General features: G+C 41.1%; 1 protein-coding gene across 1 annotated transcript in view; it reads right to left on the reverse strand.

Annotated features, from left to right (window-relative positions):
* Positions 1-17,594, reverse strand: part of LOC142200556 (dynein axonemal heavy chain 5-like) — a 384,102-nt gene that overhangs the window by 39,451 nt on the left and 327,057 nt on the right. The window contains exons 68-73 of the mRNA XM_075270991.1: positions 13,924-14,088; positions 11,892-12,159; positions 8,567-8,688; positions 7,315-7,662; positions 6,564-6,752; positions 2,670-2,802 (exon numbers count right to left, since the gene is read on the reverse strand). Of these exons, the coding sequence (XP_075127092.1) occupies positions 2,670-2,802; positions 6,564-6,752; positions 7,315-7,662; positions 8,567-8,688; positions 11,892-12,159; positions 13,924-14,088 (1,225 nt within the window). The remainder of the gene's footprint in view (positions 1-2,669; positions 2,803-6,563; positions 6,753-7,314; positions 7,663-8,566; positions 8,689-11,891; positions 12,160-13,923; positions 14,089-17,594) is intronic.

The raw sequence follows: 17,594 nt of genomic DNA on the forward strand, positions 1-17,594 counted from the left end.
ATCACTCAATATATGACCCTACGCGTTTCGTTTTTTGTGGTAACATCAGGGGTCTAACTCAAGCTTCTCAGCCTCTGGAAGCAGTAATAACTGCTGTTATTTAGGTATAGCGGTTGGTGGGATGACCGCCGGCAGGACCACCGCTATGACATTCAACGGTGAGTTGCCCCGCCATTCCACGGACTTATGAATCTCTCACCACGCCCCACTAGACCCAGCGGTCCAATCATCACTGCGCTGGATAATTGTGTATGTGTTAACTGACGTACACCTCGAAAACCACCTCTTCTCAGATTGACATTAAAGAGTCATTTTCATTGGTTAATTCGTACACACCTACACTCATGTGCGCGGACTTAGAGCAAGCAGATGCCCTGTATACCGTCTCTCTCAGCCAATTTTCTGCGCATGCGCCTGAACTTAGAAGACAGAATATTCTTCAACGCCTATCTCTCGCCAGGCTTATTGGTGCATGCGCACGAACTTAGATGCTTTTCTATGCCAATCGGGCTAACTCCTGTTGCACCACGCCAAGACTAACTCTTTACACGTAGTGCTTTGACTAACTTAAGCAAATCCATATTGATAGAGGTAAGTATTCAAATACTACACGTTTCCCAGATCTAAGTATATGGGTCACAATTACTGTGGTACGATCCGATCCAGCACTAGCTATCTACATACCCCTACTGTGTAATATGTTGACAATATTCTTAGTCTGGATATTGTAAATTGCTTTACAAGTGTACTACCATACCACTGGACGTATGTATGCACTTCATCGCTAGTCTATACCATCAGGTGTGTCATACATCACATGTGCTAGCATAACTCAGCTGGGTCTATTCTCAGATATGCGGGGGAGAAAAATATTCACTCAGGAATTGCAACAGTAAACACTGTTGAGCAGTATCGTACTAGTGTCTTCTACAGTATTTTTCTCGTCACGAGACGAGAATAGATAGACAATAGACAATATTGAATAGACAATATTAGACGAATAGACGAGAATAGATACTTTCTAGTCAAGCTATGTTTATGCTCCTTGTAGGCTATAAAAAATCTGCTATATGAAGGACCCCTCTCGGTACCTGTTACTGCTAGCAGACTTATGCAGTTATGTTGCTTGGGATTGCTAATGTAGCTATCTCATTGAGTGCTCAGCTAAACAGTATGAGGATTGTGTGTGAGGATCATTGCTTGACTTGCTAATATGTCACTTATCTGCACAACTTGGCTTATGTGTGAACTGCATACTACACCAGGTCTGCTATCAGATAATGGCTCTTAAGCTTCTTGTTCACTGTATTTCATCAATCTTTAGCGACCCATGAGGAGCTGATATCACCTTGGAGTGCAACTTGCTATATATTTATTAACTCAAGAGTTAATAAATAACAAGCACGTTTCAGAGGACCCTGAACATTCTACCTAATTCATATCTAGTAGGTCACCTACCGAGACCAGCCAAAATGGGACACTAGCCCAACAGAGACCTTCCACCTGGAGTTCTGCAAATACCTGCTCCATGTCCATCGCAGCACCTCCAACATGACCTGCAGGGCAGAGATAGGCAAACTCCCCCTATGGCTCACCATACAGAAGAGGGCGCTTGCATTCCAGGCGCACAGTCAGGGGAGCAACCCCGACTCCTACCACCAACAAGCATGCCACAGAGACCTGAGCAAACCCGACACCCCCCAACCAAACAGCAGCCAACCACCAAACCAAAAACACCAACAGATGATGACCAATGCTCAAATAAAGGCGACCACAGAGGCAAACAGAGAGCGGTACATATAGGAATGGAGAAACAGAATAAATAACTCCAAGAAACTCACTGTGTACCAATCCCTACAAAGGGACTACACCATGGCCACCTTCCTGGAGAGAATACGCCACCCCAAACACAGGCAGACCATGAGCCAGTACAAACTGAGAGCCCACAACCTAGAGATCGAAACAGGCCGACACAGGCAGACGTGCAAGCCATGGGAGAAGAGACAGTGCCAGCACTGCGACCAATGGGCCCTAGAAGACGAGACCCACTTCTTGCTACACTGCACCAAATACTCAGCTGTGAGGGCTGTCTACTACCAAAGACTCTCTGCCCACATCCCAGACTTCACATCTGCAGACGAGAAGAGGAAATTCTACATCCTACTGGGAGAAGAAGGGGCCACTGTGGAGATCGCTGCCCAATACATGTCCAGCTGTCAGCAAACAAGAGGAAGATGAGACGCATGGACTATCAAACCCCCCACCCCCCATAGACTATTAAACCCCCCACCCACCACCCGAACACCACTAAGCGCCCCCCCATCACCTGTTTACCCCATACTCACTGATACCCACACACTCCAAACAAGAACGACGAGACCCTAAGGACACTCAAACCCCCAACCCACAGACCCCGTACCCACCCCCAACTGCCCTTTTTTTTTTTTTTTTGCTTTGGCAACAACAAATGTTTTATTCTTTGGTAATGCTAATAAATCTCATTTGTATCTTGTATCTTGTTGTATCTTGTTGAATAGCACTGTAAGAATTAGATAGCTTCATATATGTTTTATTGTTGCATTAAGAGTAAGATCCATAAGAGATTTCTTGTGAATATGTAGTTGTATAATATATTACTAGGGAAATGAACACATATTAAATAGTCTCACCATCAATTGCCAGTTTAAGGTCGGTAAGCGTACTCCTAACTCTTGCAATCACTCGCTGCATACGGTCAATCTCTTGCCGCAAAAATATATTCATTGGTTGAATGGGGCCCATCTTTTGAAGCCGAGCTTTAACCTACAATGATATTGGGGGAAAAGTTTCTTAAAAACAGAGCGCAAACATTTCAAATGCTAAATGTTTCAATGCAGAAATCTAAAGTTGAAAATGAAATAATTTCTTAGGAAACCACATATTTTGATACAAATCATGTAGTATACTATAGGATATATAGAATACTATTTTGCAGTATACTGTACATTTCATTGACTTCTTTTACAAACTATCCACAGGCTGCTCTTCATATGCTTGTTTAGTATGAAGCATCTGAAGATTGACCGAAGCATCTGAAGATTTTATGCATTGCTGCCAAGTCTCTAGTGTGTAAAACAGTCGATAATCAGTGGCTATGTGGCTCGCTCAGCACCTGAGCAGGTGACACGTTTAAAATCCCAACATCCATTGTACATGTATACTGGATGTCAGGAAGGGGTTAACAGTCAGGTTAAACTTTGCTATATCAGTACTTACTCTGCGCTTTCTATTTACTGTATGTTTCTTATACTTTAAAGCTGAAATCTAATTTTCTGCTAGATTATTTATAAAATAAATTTAGGTATTCATGGGAGACAGCACTGTAAGGAAAGATTACAAATCTTATCTCATTGTACAAGTGTTATCTTACCACCGTAATTCTCAATAGCCCTGTGCAGGTATAGCAACGTTTGTCAGTCACCATTTTGTGTTATCACTTAAAAATGGCTGTATTCACATTTGTATGCCGTATCTTTAAGTAGAGAACTATCATGATGTATTAGTAATGCAATGTGATATGATAATGTTCTAGAATTATGCAACAAATTCACATTTGTTACATCTGTACAACCAACATCAGTGAGCTGGAATCGTAAATGCACACAGTAATAAAAGGCAATCCCTTTCGCCTCTTTCTTCAGAGTAGCGATACTAAAGCTGTCTAAAGGGTCGAATAATATGACTGGGGAACAACTGCTCTGGTCCTTATAAGTTATCTATCAATACCAAATGGTAAATGTGCTTAAAAAGCTGTACTTTATATCCTTAGATGTTAATTCAAGGTTGTATGTGTGTCAGGGTGAAAGCCAATATGTCGTGTTTATAGTTCTGCCAATATGTAATGAAATTCCCACTCTAAGCGTTCCTTTATCAAGAGCCTGACTATTCCCGTCAATGATGAACAGTTTTTTCCGGATTCATAATGAAACCTGATTTTAATATATTCTTTTCAACCTACTTTCATACAATTTGCTCATCTACATTTTCAGCACCTAATTCTTTTCTGCATTTACATATGACAACAGACTTTTCCCTCATACTAATTCATTCGTTCTCTTAGAACGTGCTGAAATGCGGCCCAAAGGAGATAAAGACAGACAATTTGTCTCTCCCCACATGCATGAATAAAGTGCTTGCACAATAAGAATACCAAGATAATATTTAGCTTAGTGTCTTACAAGCAGAATGAACAGAATACTCTTCATTGCCGGCAATAATTAGCAAACATCTTATCCCACCATGATCTTTAACAGTTATGGCAGCAGATTCATAGAAACTAAAGGTAAACCTTCATTGGAAACATAGGATTCTTTGCACATTAGGAATATGGTCCATATTTCCCTATATATGCAGATTACTGTAGCTTTAGGTATTAACCAATAACCAAAGTTTCACAGGACATTAGAAGATTGACACAACCAAACATCTACTAGCCATTATATTACACACATTAGAATCACTGAGAAAGTGAGATATTCGTTTCTCTATAGAGGTGGGAAATTTACTTTCTTTTTTTTTTTATAGACTGTGAGCTCCATATAGGGATCACAAAGTACCTTTTTTCATTCTTTTCCTATCAGCATGTCTTTTGTAGAAAGGGAGGAAATCCATGCAAACTCGGGGAGAACATACAAACTCCTTGCAGATGTTGTTCCTGGCGGGATTCGAACCCAGGACCCCAGCGCTGCAAGGCTGTAGTGCTAACCACTAAGCAACCGTGTTGCCCCTTATGGTGGCAAATCCTGTCCTCTTCACACGTCAAGTGTCCTGAACAAGCAACATCATAGGGAGTGAAGATGCTGTGAGTTTGTGTTGTGAGAACAGGATTTGGAGAGGTCATATGGGCTATATATAATGTCACTGCATTGTTATGTGGCCTAAGAAAGAAAAAACTACTTATAGAAGCAAATATATAAATAATTGGTCAGCAACATTAATGGGATAGTGTGCTGAAAGAGTTACAGGGGCATTGTGACTGGAGTGGTTATGGGGATACTGTAGCTATAAGTGTTAGACGTGTGGGGCAGAAACAGCTGTGGCAAAACTGTGGCTGGCAGTTATATTGGCATAGCTCTCTACATATACTTGTATTCATCACCTATATGTAAAATTGCGCAATCATGTTGACACAAGCAGACGTGTGCAGTGTTGTGTAAAAGTGATGTCACTTCAGTCCTCTCTGCTGTCCCTGTAGGTTAGCGGCGGCTGACACGACAATTAAATCTATGCAGGTAGTCCTCGACTTATGACGTTGATCCGTTCTTACACAGTGCCGTAAACCGAATTTCAACGTAAGTCGGAAACATACCATACGACGACGCGTAGGAACGGATCAACGTGATTTAGTGTGCAGCGGCTTGGAACCGAGGAAGACTGTACCATATACAGTACAGTAGAGTACAGTCTTCCTCGGTTCCGAGCCGCTGCACACTAAATCACATACTGTACAGGGGGAGCTGGGAGCTGGCAGCTTGCATTTATGCGGGAGCTTTCTTTTTTTCATAGGAATGCATTGGCCAGCATTGATTGGCCAGTGTACAGCATTTGGTCAATCAACGCTGGCCAGGAGGCGGAGTCTAATATCGGACCACAATGGATACTACTGTGGTCCGATCTTAGACTCCGCCTACTCACAGATGAGCCTCCGGCAGAACCAGCGTTGATTGGTCGAATGTTGTACACTAGCCAATCAATGTTGGTCAATTCATTCCTATGAGAAAAAGTAAGCTCCCTTGTAACAGCAGCCAGCTCTCTTCTGATGAGCAAGGACGAGCCTGCTGCAGAACCAGCATTGATTTGCCGCAGGATCGTCCTTGCTAGTCGGGAGTGCTGGCAGCTTTCTGTTACGAGGGAGCTTTACTTTTTAGCTCATCTCTAGTCGTAACCACGAAAAGTCATAACCCGAGACCGTCATAACCCGAGGACTACTTGTATAGTATAATATACTATACTGTACTATATATTTTAAAATATACTGAACCTCCTGTAAACTAGTGTCATTTTCTATTAGATGTTATGATACTGAATGGACCATAAGGCTATAATATTGAAAATAAACCCATATGTTAATGGGAAGCAATTTTTTCACACTGGAGGTGATCAATATGAAAAACATGCAGTTATTTCGGAAATTCCTTGGAGTGGTTCAGATCAATAGCTGCATATGATTGGATGTCTCAAGGCCTTGTCAAATTTCAGCAGTGGATGTAAGATGTAGCAATGTCAAGTCTTGTAGGCTTAGACTACCTAAAGCAATATGTTGTAATGTTACTAAAATAAAAGATCAATAAATAGATTGATGTCAGTGGCAGATGCATGAAGACATTTACTGGCAGTGATTAAATTATCTTGGACACATGAACAAGCGTGTACAGCTGGCATTTTTCAGTGCAGTATCTTATTTAGTGTAAATTGTTGAGCCCAATGCTAAACATAGCTGGATGACACCCATATGTACTGAATGATATTTACGCATCCACCTATTTTCTCACACACACAAACCAATGAGAAGAACAAACTGGTACCTCATGTGGAATATAGTCCTCCGGTAATTTCTCCAACATCTCATCTGCAAGACGTTGGACAATGGTCTCTCTGGTCTCTCCTGCTCCTCCCCCACTGTCCTTCGGCTGAATATTGACTATTGTGCTTAGAGTCTCATTTGCCATGTTTGTTTGGTAGGTTATATCTGCATTTGGATGTAATCCAAACACCTTTAACAAAAGCATATTACATTTTCAGTATAGGCCTAATGCTAAAGCAAACACAACAAGAAAGGATAAAAAAATAAAAAAAATAACTGTAATAAGTAAAAAAGAATAGTACTGTAAATCGCTAACATAATAGAGCATGATTTCTAAGATTTGAATAAGGCTGACTATACATTTAGATAGTTGCTGACCAAATGCTCATTTGGATGGCAAGATATTCCTTCTGATCTACTCATATATTGTGTATGCTCAGCTTGGCTGAGTATGCCTGTATCCTCAATAGGGAGAGGGGAGTAATCTGCCGCAAGACTGCTTTGGCGACTTATCTCCCCAGAAAGCAAAAGCTTTAGGCATGTTAAAATCCAAACGCATAATGCAAAACATCTACCTTCAAAGGACAGTGAGGATGACCCAACCAGTACACATACATATTAGATGGTAGGAGAGTCCCATCATATCTGTGATCACCAACTTTAATCTAATTTGTATAGCCAGCTTTAATAGCCACAATGTATCTCTGTCTAAACTGAATTTATTTTTTTCAGATTTTTTTTTTTTTTTTTACCTGTGGTGTGTCCACCATTGGTAGCTGCTCTATATGCTGGAGATATTCATCAACTGTTTTACCCTTAGGGATGCCATAGCCTTTATAGAAACAAAATTTGTCAGAAAACATGTGTTCTCCAAACCAGACTCTAGCGAATGTGTTAAGCAATGTCTTATCGAGATCATCGGTTACACGACCACCATACTGCACTTCTCCCAGCATGTAGCGCAGACAGTTCCAGTTCACTGGACGTTTGGTGCCTATGTCATCCAGGTGATTCTGGACAAACTGCACACTAGCAGCAAAGTCTGCTTGGTTAAATTCATAGGGGATGTTCCATCCTAGAGGTCCAAACTTTCGTCTCTCCTACAGGAAAATAAAGAAAAGGTTTTAGAAGGTGATCACTAAATGCACATATGGTATAGCCAAAAAAATAATTCCTTGCCTAGAATATTCCATATTAATTATAATATATTTGTTATAAGGCTTCAGTGATTTCAGGCAATTGTACTTACATATGATAGCTGCATGTTTTATTTAATACAATATATAATTTTTACCATTAGATTTACCTTGTTTGCCAGCAATTCCATATAGTGCAGAACAATGTAAAACATTCTCTACTGCACTATGCCAGACTCTCTAATGAGAGTCCTCGAATGAGGAAGATCTTTTACATAATCTTTATGGTTATTATTGCATTCTTTCCAGTTTACAAAGAGGCTTTTGGCTACACGATCTGCTGTAGATCAATTCTTAATACATATTTATTTTACTACTGACAGAAGTATAGATGGAGGTGTAAGGCAGTATTGGGTTCAGTATTTAGGCATTATTATTGTATTATGGAGCATATTATGTAGGTAGAATTTGGATCCTTAGCACATGTGAATAGTAGTCCTTAGCATATTCCATGTCCTTTGTCCATTACTTTTGCACAGATTCAATACAATAAATGGCTATTCCACTTTTAGCAAATAAATCTTAATTTATGCACAATGAACAGCTATATTGCTTTCTAGTAAAATTTCCACAACAAATAAACAGTTTTCAAGAGGTTTGCTTTCCTTTATTGTTTACTTCCTGTGGATAAACATCTAACTTGTGCTGGAGACACGTGTTAGGACCCCAGCAAAGGAGAGATCTGATGTGTCCATCACATGACAAGAGCAGATTTCTATCCACTGGAAATACACAATGTTACCTACAATAATATATTTAATTGCAGAAACTGAAATATCCCTTCAATGCAAGTCTATACTGTAGTTACCTGCACTGTTGTATGGAGAAATGCAACCGCATAGAGAAGCGGTTTCCACTGTGGCACATTGGTTACATCCAGTAGTTCCTGAGAAACACCAGAATACGTTCTCTTCAATCCTGCTTTTACACCTATTGATATGAAGAACACCATTAGAAAGATGAGGGTTACCTCTTTTACTAACCTTAGTTAGAGACTATGGTGTAGCATGACTTTCCAATCCTATCATAAGTCATTGCTTTGTTAATGTGAATTTGTGGGTTTGTTGGATAATACAGACAGGACCATCCTACTGTGAGGCTGCATCGGATAGGATTCAGTCTTAGATCTGCTCTAATGACATTACAAGGCTAAAACGTTGCTTGATTTTGGACAGTTTCGTAAAAACATTATTTCTACAAGTATTTGTGAAGTAGGGAGAAAATAAAAGGTGGCCTTAAAGTGTCTATTGAGGGAGAAGCTCTGGACTTTTGAGATATTTCTGTATTGGGTAGTTTTCAGATAATGACTCATAGTATCTGAATCCCAACTTGACAACTGCAAGATAGAGTCCCCAAGAGGATGCTTAGTATTAATATATATCTGAATGAGGAGGGAAGAGGAGTGTATGACTGACCACATGCCGTTTTCTACTGTCTCACCAAAGGCATGTACATGTCTACTGTATGATTAAAGACATGCTTATTTCTAATTTCAGCCCTTGGTTGCCCTCTACAAATTAATATTATGAAATATCTATAGGATATGCCATAACTGTCTACTATTGTAGGCTGGTGATCTGGTTGTAGTTTAGCTGTTTCTATAAACATCCCTTATACGTGTACTTCACATATCATAAGAAATCAGGTATAGTACAGAATAGCTACAATTAAGATACTAAAGTATGTAACTAGTCACTATGAATTAAGGAACACATAAAAACAGGTATATATACAGTATACAACTGGAAGGATTATTTGAACAGTATTAATTATGAATATTCTAATATTATATATGTATTTAAAAACAAAGCACATCATAATTAATATGAAACACCTATAGGCAAAACATTTTCTCTACCTAATACCTAGGTTGCAAAGGACACAAAATGCCCTGCATCTAACAGACATGAACTCCCATATTTAGTTCCATCATAGACTAGTTTCCTTATGTAGAAACCTCACTGGCCATCCCTAGTAACAAGTAATGGCATTGAATGGGCAGACCACAATAGATTCGTCATACCAGAGCACATTGTATTAAACATCTAAATCCAGTTTTATCCAATAATAATTGCTTCATGAGGGCTCTTGTAACAGCCGGTTTGCTGGACTGCTAATAGTGGAGGAACCTCCCATGGTCTAGTCTCACAATTCCCGCTGCTACATTTTCTGAAGGCATTTCAGAACTCAAAATCTATCGTGTGGCCTTTTGAATGTGACACAGAGGGCAGCAGCAAGGAGGGCGGCATGGAAGCCAGCTCTGTTACTTTTATTAGAAAGACTACTTTGTGTATCTACAAAAAACACATAGGCTTTTCTTTCTGTTTTAAATAAACAGGCAACGGTTTGGCTTTATCTATATAAAGAGTAATTGCTGAACCAATCAATATATCATGCAGTCACGTTGTAAATGTGCATCCACCTTCCTTAATGGGAACCCATTAGATTAATAAAGCAGTCTAATCTATAGATCACATGTTACAGAGCAGGGGTAGTTCAGTAGATTGATATACAGATTTGTGGGGAAAGATTCAGTATAACTTACTATTTATTTGAATCCCAGGTTAGGCTTAGGAGCCCAATAGGAGGTCCTACTTATCAAGTGACAGCCTTTATCATATCAGTTTGAATACATAGAGAGCTGTCAGTCACAAGTAGTAGTACCACCCACTGGACTCCTAATTCCAGAATGAGAAGAAGTCTAAATGGAAAAAAATAAATAAATCTTACACCAATCCTACCAAAGTACAATATACATCAGTCTGCTCAGGTCATTTTGCTCTAAAACAAACTGCCTACAGATTGAACTGCACTTTCAATGTGACTGGTTCCCTTTACACACTTTGAACAGTGTATCCTGGCAATAATTATTTGGGTAAGAATAACGTGTAGCCCATTATAGGAACACAGAAAATACAAACGTGTGGTGCTCAGACAGAAGTTATTACTACCTATCATGTAACTTATGTAACAGTTCTCTAGAAACAAGCAATTGGCTGGATACAGCAGCCGCATATTGGTTTTACACACTGTTACAGAAAGTGGCACCTTGTAATGAAGGTGCTTCTATACAGGATCCTAAGTAATTTAACAAGACATATTCTTAAATAGATGAGATACCAAATCTTAAAGGGTAAGGAACAATTTTATGGCAGATTTATAACACAATAGGAGAAATCATTATATTTAGAGTCAATTTGTGGCACAGAAAAAACATGGTTATTGACTCATGTAGTTACTGTGCCAAAAATTGTGCCTTTTTAGGCTAAGGCCATGTCGTCGAAACAGTGTTTTTTTTTATCACTACATTTATTTTGAGCTGAAGTCAGGAGTGGCTACAAAAGAAATGGGAAATATTTAGGAAGTACTTATATTTCTACATTCTGCTCAATCCACTCCTGGCTGTGAGTCTAAAAAAACACAGCAAAATCAGCAACAAAACAAGTTGCATTAACCTAAAAAGGGTTTTTACTTTTCTAAAAAGTAAGAAGAGTGGGGTCAATTTTAATAATTTCCCTCCAATATTTGCTATAGTTAAACTAACATTCAGAGCTTTGTAATACGTCTTTCAGCAGGAGTTGTATATTTTATAACAAGCAAGGGATCAGATTTTGTTATGAGTAAAGGTTTATCACTCCATAACACATCCGTATTGAGAACACATTAAATCTATTGTGTCTATTCACATGTTCACTGCACTTGCAACCCAATATAAATCAATAAATCCATTTTTGGACTGATCTAAATGGACTGATGTCTCATAAAAACGGATCAGTGGGTTGGGTAAAAAAAAATAAAGAAAAGACCAATGATATTCATTTGTTTTTGTTTTTTCACTGATGTAAAACAGATGAAACTTAGCCATCAAAAAAATGGAAAAACGGAACGGATGCAAAACGAACATAAAATGGCTGTCAAAAATGGACATTAAAAATAGCACTGTTGTATGCAAGAAGCCTAGCCTAAGCCCTTGACTCCCAGCGACATACTGTCCCCTACTATAATTGGTACGTGTGAATCTAGGCTTAGTTTTTCCTCAAAAACTTTAGAAATTGTCTTAGATAAATTATGGTCTGGATAAGAGGATTCCCTTGTTCTATTAAAATGGTTTTAGACAAAAATAAGAAATATACCTTGTGGTGGTTCATTTGTGAATTTTATTGATGACTGAAGCAAATTTATAGGGAACTTGGGGTGGACTTCTGTGGTGATCCATGTTCTGAAACCTTCATGTACAGTTTCTGTTACAGTAATTGTATCCAGTAACTCATCCATGAAATCCAGTCCTAAATGACAGTTCTGAAGGAGTAACCATCCACCATCTTGCATAGATTGACTTAGAAGGCGTCTTGCATGAATCTCTTGCCCCTGGCCCATAGAAATGGCACGACAAGGAGCATTCTGTGGACCAAAAGAAGAATATCAATATGAAGTACATTTCTTTCACTCTAGAACATCCCAAAAAACTATAGGAGGCCAGGGCCCCATGTTGCTGCGGCAAAAAATGCTGCATATTACAGTACCTGCAAAACTTAAGCATTTTTGTAAATTGCAGCATGTCAATTGTACCTCCTCTTTCCTCAGAGGAAAATGCTGGACTTTCTGTGAAAAAGTCTGCAGAAAAAAACACAATGTGTTTCCACCTCAGTCTTTCCGTGTTTTTTGGCTGCGGCTTGCTACTTGGAGCCTTATGCTGGGTTCACACCAGTGTTCGGCAGTCCATTCTCAGCTTTCTGCATGCAGAAGATGGAAACCTGTCATGCCGAGTCCGTCCGTGAGCGCCGGTGAGCGTTTTATGCTCTCCACGGCGAAACCGTTTTTTTTAAACGGACACAGAGTACTGCATGTCCGACTTTGTGCTCGGTTTAAAAAAAAACGGTTTCGCCGCGGAGAGCATAAAACGCTCGCCGGCGCTCACGGCCGGACACTTTTCAAACCATTTCAAATTAATGGGTTTGGAAAGATGCCAGCAGGTTTCTGTCTCCTTCCCTGTTTTGTGCAGGAAACGGAAACCTGCAGAGCGAACTCCCAGGCACAGATGTGAACGAGCCCGTAGCCTAAATGTTATCGATACAACAGTTTCCTGAGTACTGAACAAACTGCATGTTTAAGGCTCCATTCAGATCACATTTTTTAACGTCAGTTTAATAGGTGCAAAAAATTAATGCAACCGGCTAACCCTTTACATAGAGATTAATGTTAAAAAATATATTTTTTTTTATAGACACAAAAGTATTGTAGACTATATTTTTTTGTCCATCCATAAAAAAAGGATAGAAACTGATTTAAAAAAAAAAAAAAAAAAATGTATCCCTATGTAAACAGATGGCCATCTGCTTGCATCTGTGTTTTGCATCCGTTAAACAGATCTGCTAAACGGATGAAAAAAACATGCTCTGAATAGAGCCATAGATTATAAAATGTATATGCAGTAAATAACATATATATTTTCAGTGATGCAAGTTAATAAGCCTACTGATATGATGTGGGATTTATTGCCAAACCAATATTTCTATTCCAAAAGGAACAGATTCCCAGCTATGGACAGCGCTGTTTCGGCCTATTGGGCCTTGTCAGCGTAGCATAGGGATACTGGTTTGGCAATAAATCCCACATCATATCAGTAGGCTTATTAACTGAGTCATGCATAATGTTAAGGGAGCTGCCCCTAGAGGGCAGCATACAGAGGCACTGTTCTCCTAATTACATCCTGGAGGATAGATTTGCATATTTTTTACCCAGATTCCCTAGCGGAGCAGGAATGACTTGTAAGTCTCTGTACGCCTATGTAGGCATACACTCTCCCTAATGTGTATGATTATCCCCTGACCCTGGTCTATAGTCTCTCACGCTGCCAAACCAGTTTCCCTACGCTATGCTGACGATGCCCAATAGGCCAAAACAGCGCTGTCCATAGCTGGGAATCTGTTCCTTTTGAAATAGAAATATTGGTTTGGCAATAAATCCCACATCATATCAGTAGGCTTATTAACTGATTCATGTATGATGTTAAGGGAGCTGCCCCTAGAGGGCCCTAGAGGGCAGCATACAGAGGCACTGTTCTCCTAATTACATCCTGGAGGATAGATTTGCATATTTTTTACCCTACTTCACTATTGGTCAGTAGACAAAGCAGGATTTAGATGTGTTAGTATTACATAGTACCTTAGATTTGGCCAGTCGCTCAATATTTTCTGTGGGATCTGAACCCATTGATAGGAAGCAGATCAGAGGTGTTCGGCTATCACTTTCAGCCCACATGGACTCCATATCAAGAATAAATCCTTCAGCATACTTTACACCTAGAGATTCCGCTATATAATGTCTAGCCTAAAAACAAAACAAAAACATAAGCATACTTGAAAAAATGACATTACGGTGTTAGGGAATATATGAAATATTGAAATTGTATACGTCATTGATTAGACTACAATGGAAAGAAGCAAGGGTGAGGTTTGATAAGCCAGTTCCCTGTCAGATATAATAGACAAAGCTAAAAGACTCCACCTTATCAATAATGGTAATGAAGCAGGCATATCAAAAAGCGATGGGGGAGTCTTGCTACTCCTGTCTAATAGTTAGACAATGTAAACTAGAACAGCACCAGATTTATCAAAGTGGCTGAATTTAGATGGTAAATTTGACACATTGTTAGACTGTCTAGTCTAAGTTTATTCTAACTATTAAATAATAGTTATTTAATTATTATTATAACTATTAAGTGGCTTACTTCCCAGAGAAGACTGTGAGAGGGTGACAGGCAAAGTGCTGGAATCTTGCTATATCAGCCCCAGATTTCTGACTTAGGCTTAGTTCACATGGAGTTTTTTGGATCAGAACCTGAAGCGGCCTCCGCCTCAGGTTCCAATCCATAATGCATGTCGCAGAACTCAAAGCCGGTGCACGGCACCGGCATCCAGCCGCTCACCCTCCTCCGGATTAGGCTCAATGAATGGGCCGAGTCCGGAAGAGGGTGTGTCTTCAGGCCGAATCGCTAGGTGACTTAGTCTGAAGGATGAGCACCTTGCTTCTTTTTTTTCCGGGAGCCAGAAGAAACGGCTCCTGGAAAAAGCTCCTGCGCGAGGTGGATACGGCCTCAAAACCCTGACCAAGAAACTCTGTATGAACTAAGCCCCAGGTGTGGTTCAATGCTGGTCTGGAATAGGTTTCAGCCTCAGGTGTGAGTCCTGAGACTCGTTACTGACATAAAAGGCTGCAGAGCCTGCACTTGAGGTCAGATCCAGGAAGTGAGGAGGTGGCTGGGTCTGTCCTGTAACCCTGAGTCTGGAGAGACCAATTTGTGTTTTTTATATTTTCTGTGGCTGGTAGTAAGCCACATGTATAGTTAGGTTATTACTTCTGTTTAGTCACTCGGACGAGCAGGAATTGGTTTTATTTTTGCCTAAAGTTAAGGCTGTTTATTTATTTTTCTGTTTTTCTAAATAAACCTGTTTGCTGCACACTTTGTGTCCTTGTCTTTACTGTTTGGGTCAGCACGACTGTTTGTACTGAGCTACCTTCCCCACAAGACCTAGCCCTTTCTGCTAAGTCACACCCTCTTGTCAGATATGGCAGAAAAATGGCTATGGCTAAAGCCACACATTACAGAAACACAGCTATGTGGAAAATATGCTATGGAAAAAAATGAAGCAGAAACACAGTGGAAAAATAGGCAAGGAACACAGTTGAAAAAAGTCGTGTCCAATAAGTTCAACAGAGGGTGGGGAAGGGCATGACTGAAAGGATGAGTGAAGGAATACGTATTCTATACTATTCTAAGCATCAATGCTATTTTGTTGTAAAAAGGCATCTAAGTCTTTATTAAATGGTCAGCTGTTGCTGCTTTGACCAGCTTCACGAGTAGGATATTCCACAGATTCACAGTCCTTACAGTGAAGAAGCCTTGTTACCTTTGGAAAGTAAAGCTTTTTTTCTTCATAAAGAAGGAGTGTCTCCTTGACTTTTGAGGAAATTTTACAGGAAACAGCTTTACTACATATTTTTTGTATGAGCCATTTATATATTTATATAGTTTTTTTATTTCCTCCCTTAAACACCTCTTCTTAAGACTAAACAAATTAATTCTACTGGTGCCTCGGTCAGCTTTGGGGGTGGTTATTTTCCTGGGGATTGCCAGCTCTTGGAGTGAAATCTGGGGTCGGAGTCCCATTGCTATGACAACTGGGAGCCTATTGAAGGCTCCCAGGCTTGTCTCCTGTACATTTGTATGGCACACTGCCGATATTTTGCAATGCATTAACATTGTAATGCATTGTATTAGTCATCAGACCCCATAGGGTTCAAGAGCCCTAGGGGGTCTAGTAAATGCAATAATAAAAAAGAGTAAAAAAATATATCTATATAACAAAAACCCTAAGAGAACTAAAAGTTTAAAATCAAACATCAATGTGTATCAATATCAGATACACACAGTGGCGGATCCAGGGTTTGCGGGGCCCTGGGCAATTGACTTTGGCGGGGCCCTACGCGCAGCGCGCCGCAGCAAATTAGGCCCCGCCCACTTTTATGTTGACTCCGCCCATTCTCATTCATTTTTCATGTGATTCCACACAGTATAATCCTCCTACAGTCACCCGTAAATTATATGTCCCCCCTCCATCTCTCCCCATTTTCATATACACCCTTCATCTACCCCTAGTTTCATGTCCCCCCCCTCTATCTCTGTCCCCAGTTTCATGCCATTCTCCCCCTATATCTGCCCACAGTTTCATGTCCCCCCCGTCTCTGCCCCAGTGTCATGCCGTTCTCCCCCCTTCATCTGCCCCAATGTCATGCCATTCTCCCCCCCTTCATCTGCCCCAGTGTCATGCCATTCTCCCCCCTTCATCTGCCCCAGTGTCATGCCATTCTCCCCCCCTTCATCTGCCCCAGTGTCATGCCATCCCCCCCTTCATCTGCCCCAGTATCATGCCATTCTCCCCCCTTCATCTGCCTCAGTGTCATGCCGTTCTCCCCCCTTCATTTGCCCCAGTGTCATGCCGTTCTCTCCCCCTTCATTTGCCCCAATGTCATGCCATTCTCCCCCCCTTCATCTGCCCCAGTGTCATGCCATTCTCCCCCCTTCATCTGCCCCAGTGTCATGCCATTCTCCCCCCCTTCATCTGCCCCAGTGTCATGCCATCCCCCCCTTCATCTGCCCCAGTATCATGCCATTCTCCCCCCTTCATCTGCCTCAGTGTCATGCCGTTCTCCCCCCTTCATTTGCCCCAGTGTCATGCCATTCTCTCCCCCTTCATTTGCCCCAGTGTCATGCCATTCTTGCCCCTTCATCTGCCCCAGTGTCATGCTGTTCTCCCCCCTCTATCCACCCCAGTGTCATGCTATTCTCCCCCCTTCATCTGCCTCAGTGTATTGCCGTTCTCCCCCCCCCTTCATTTGCCACAGTGTCATGCTGTTCTCTCCCCCTTCATCTGCCCCAGTGTCATGCCGTTCTCCCCCCCTTCATCTGCCCCAGTGTCATGCTGTTCTCCCCCCCTCCATCTGCCCCAGTGTCATGCCGTTCTCCCCCCTCCATCTGCCCCAGTGTCATGCCGTTCTCTCCCCCTTCATCTGCCCCAGTGTCATGCTGTTCTCCCCCCCTCCATCTGCCCCAGTGTCATGCCGTTCCCCCCCCTTCATTTGCCACAGTGTCATGCTGTTCTCCCCCCCCCTCCATCTGCCCCAGTGTCATGCCGTTCTCCCCCCCTCCATCTGCCCCAGTGTCATGCTGTTCCCTCCTCCCCTTCATTTGCCCCCCAGTTTCTTTGGGCCCCCTCCATCTCTGTCCCCAGTTTCATGCCGTTCTCTCCCCACCCCCTTCATCTTCCCCAGTGTTA

This window comes from Leptodactylus fuscus, chromosome 4, assembly GCF_031893055.1.
Source record: "Leptodactylus fuscus isolate aLepFus1 chromosome 4, aLepFus1.hap2, whole genome shotgun sequence".
Taxonomy (NCBI): domain Eukaryota; kingdom Metazoa; phylum Chordata; class Amphibia; order Anura; family Leptodactylidae; genus Leptodactylus; species Leptodactylus fuscus.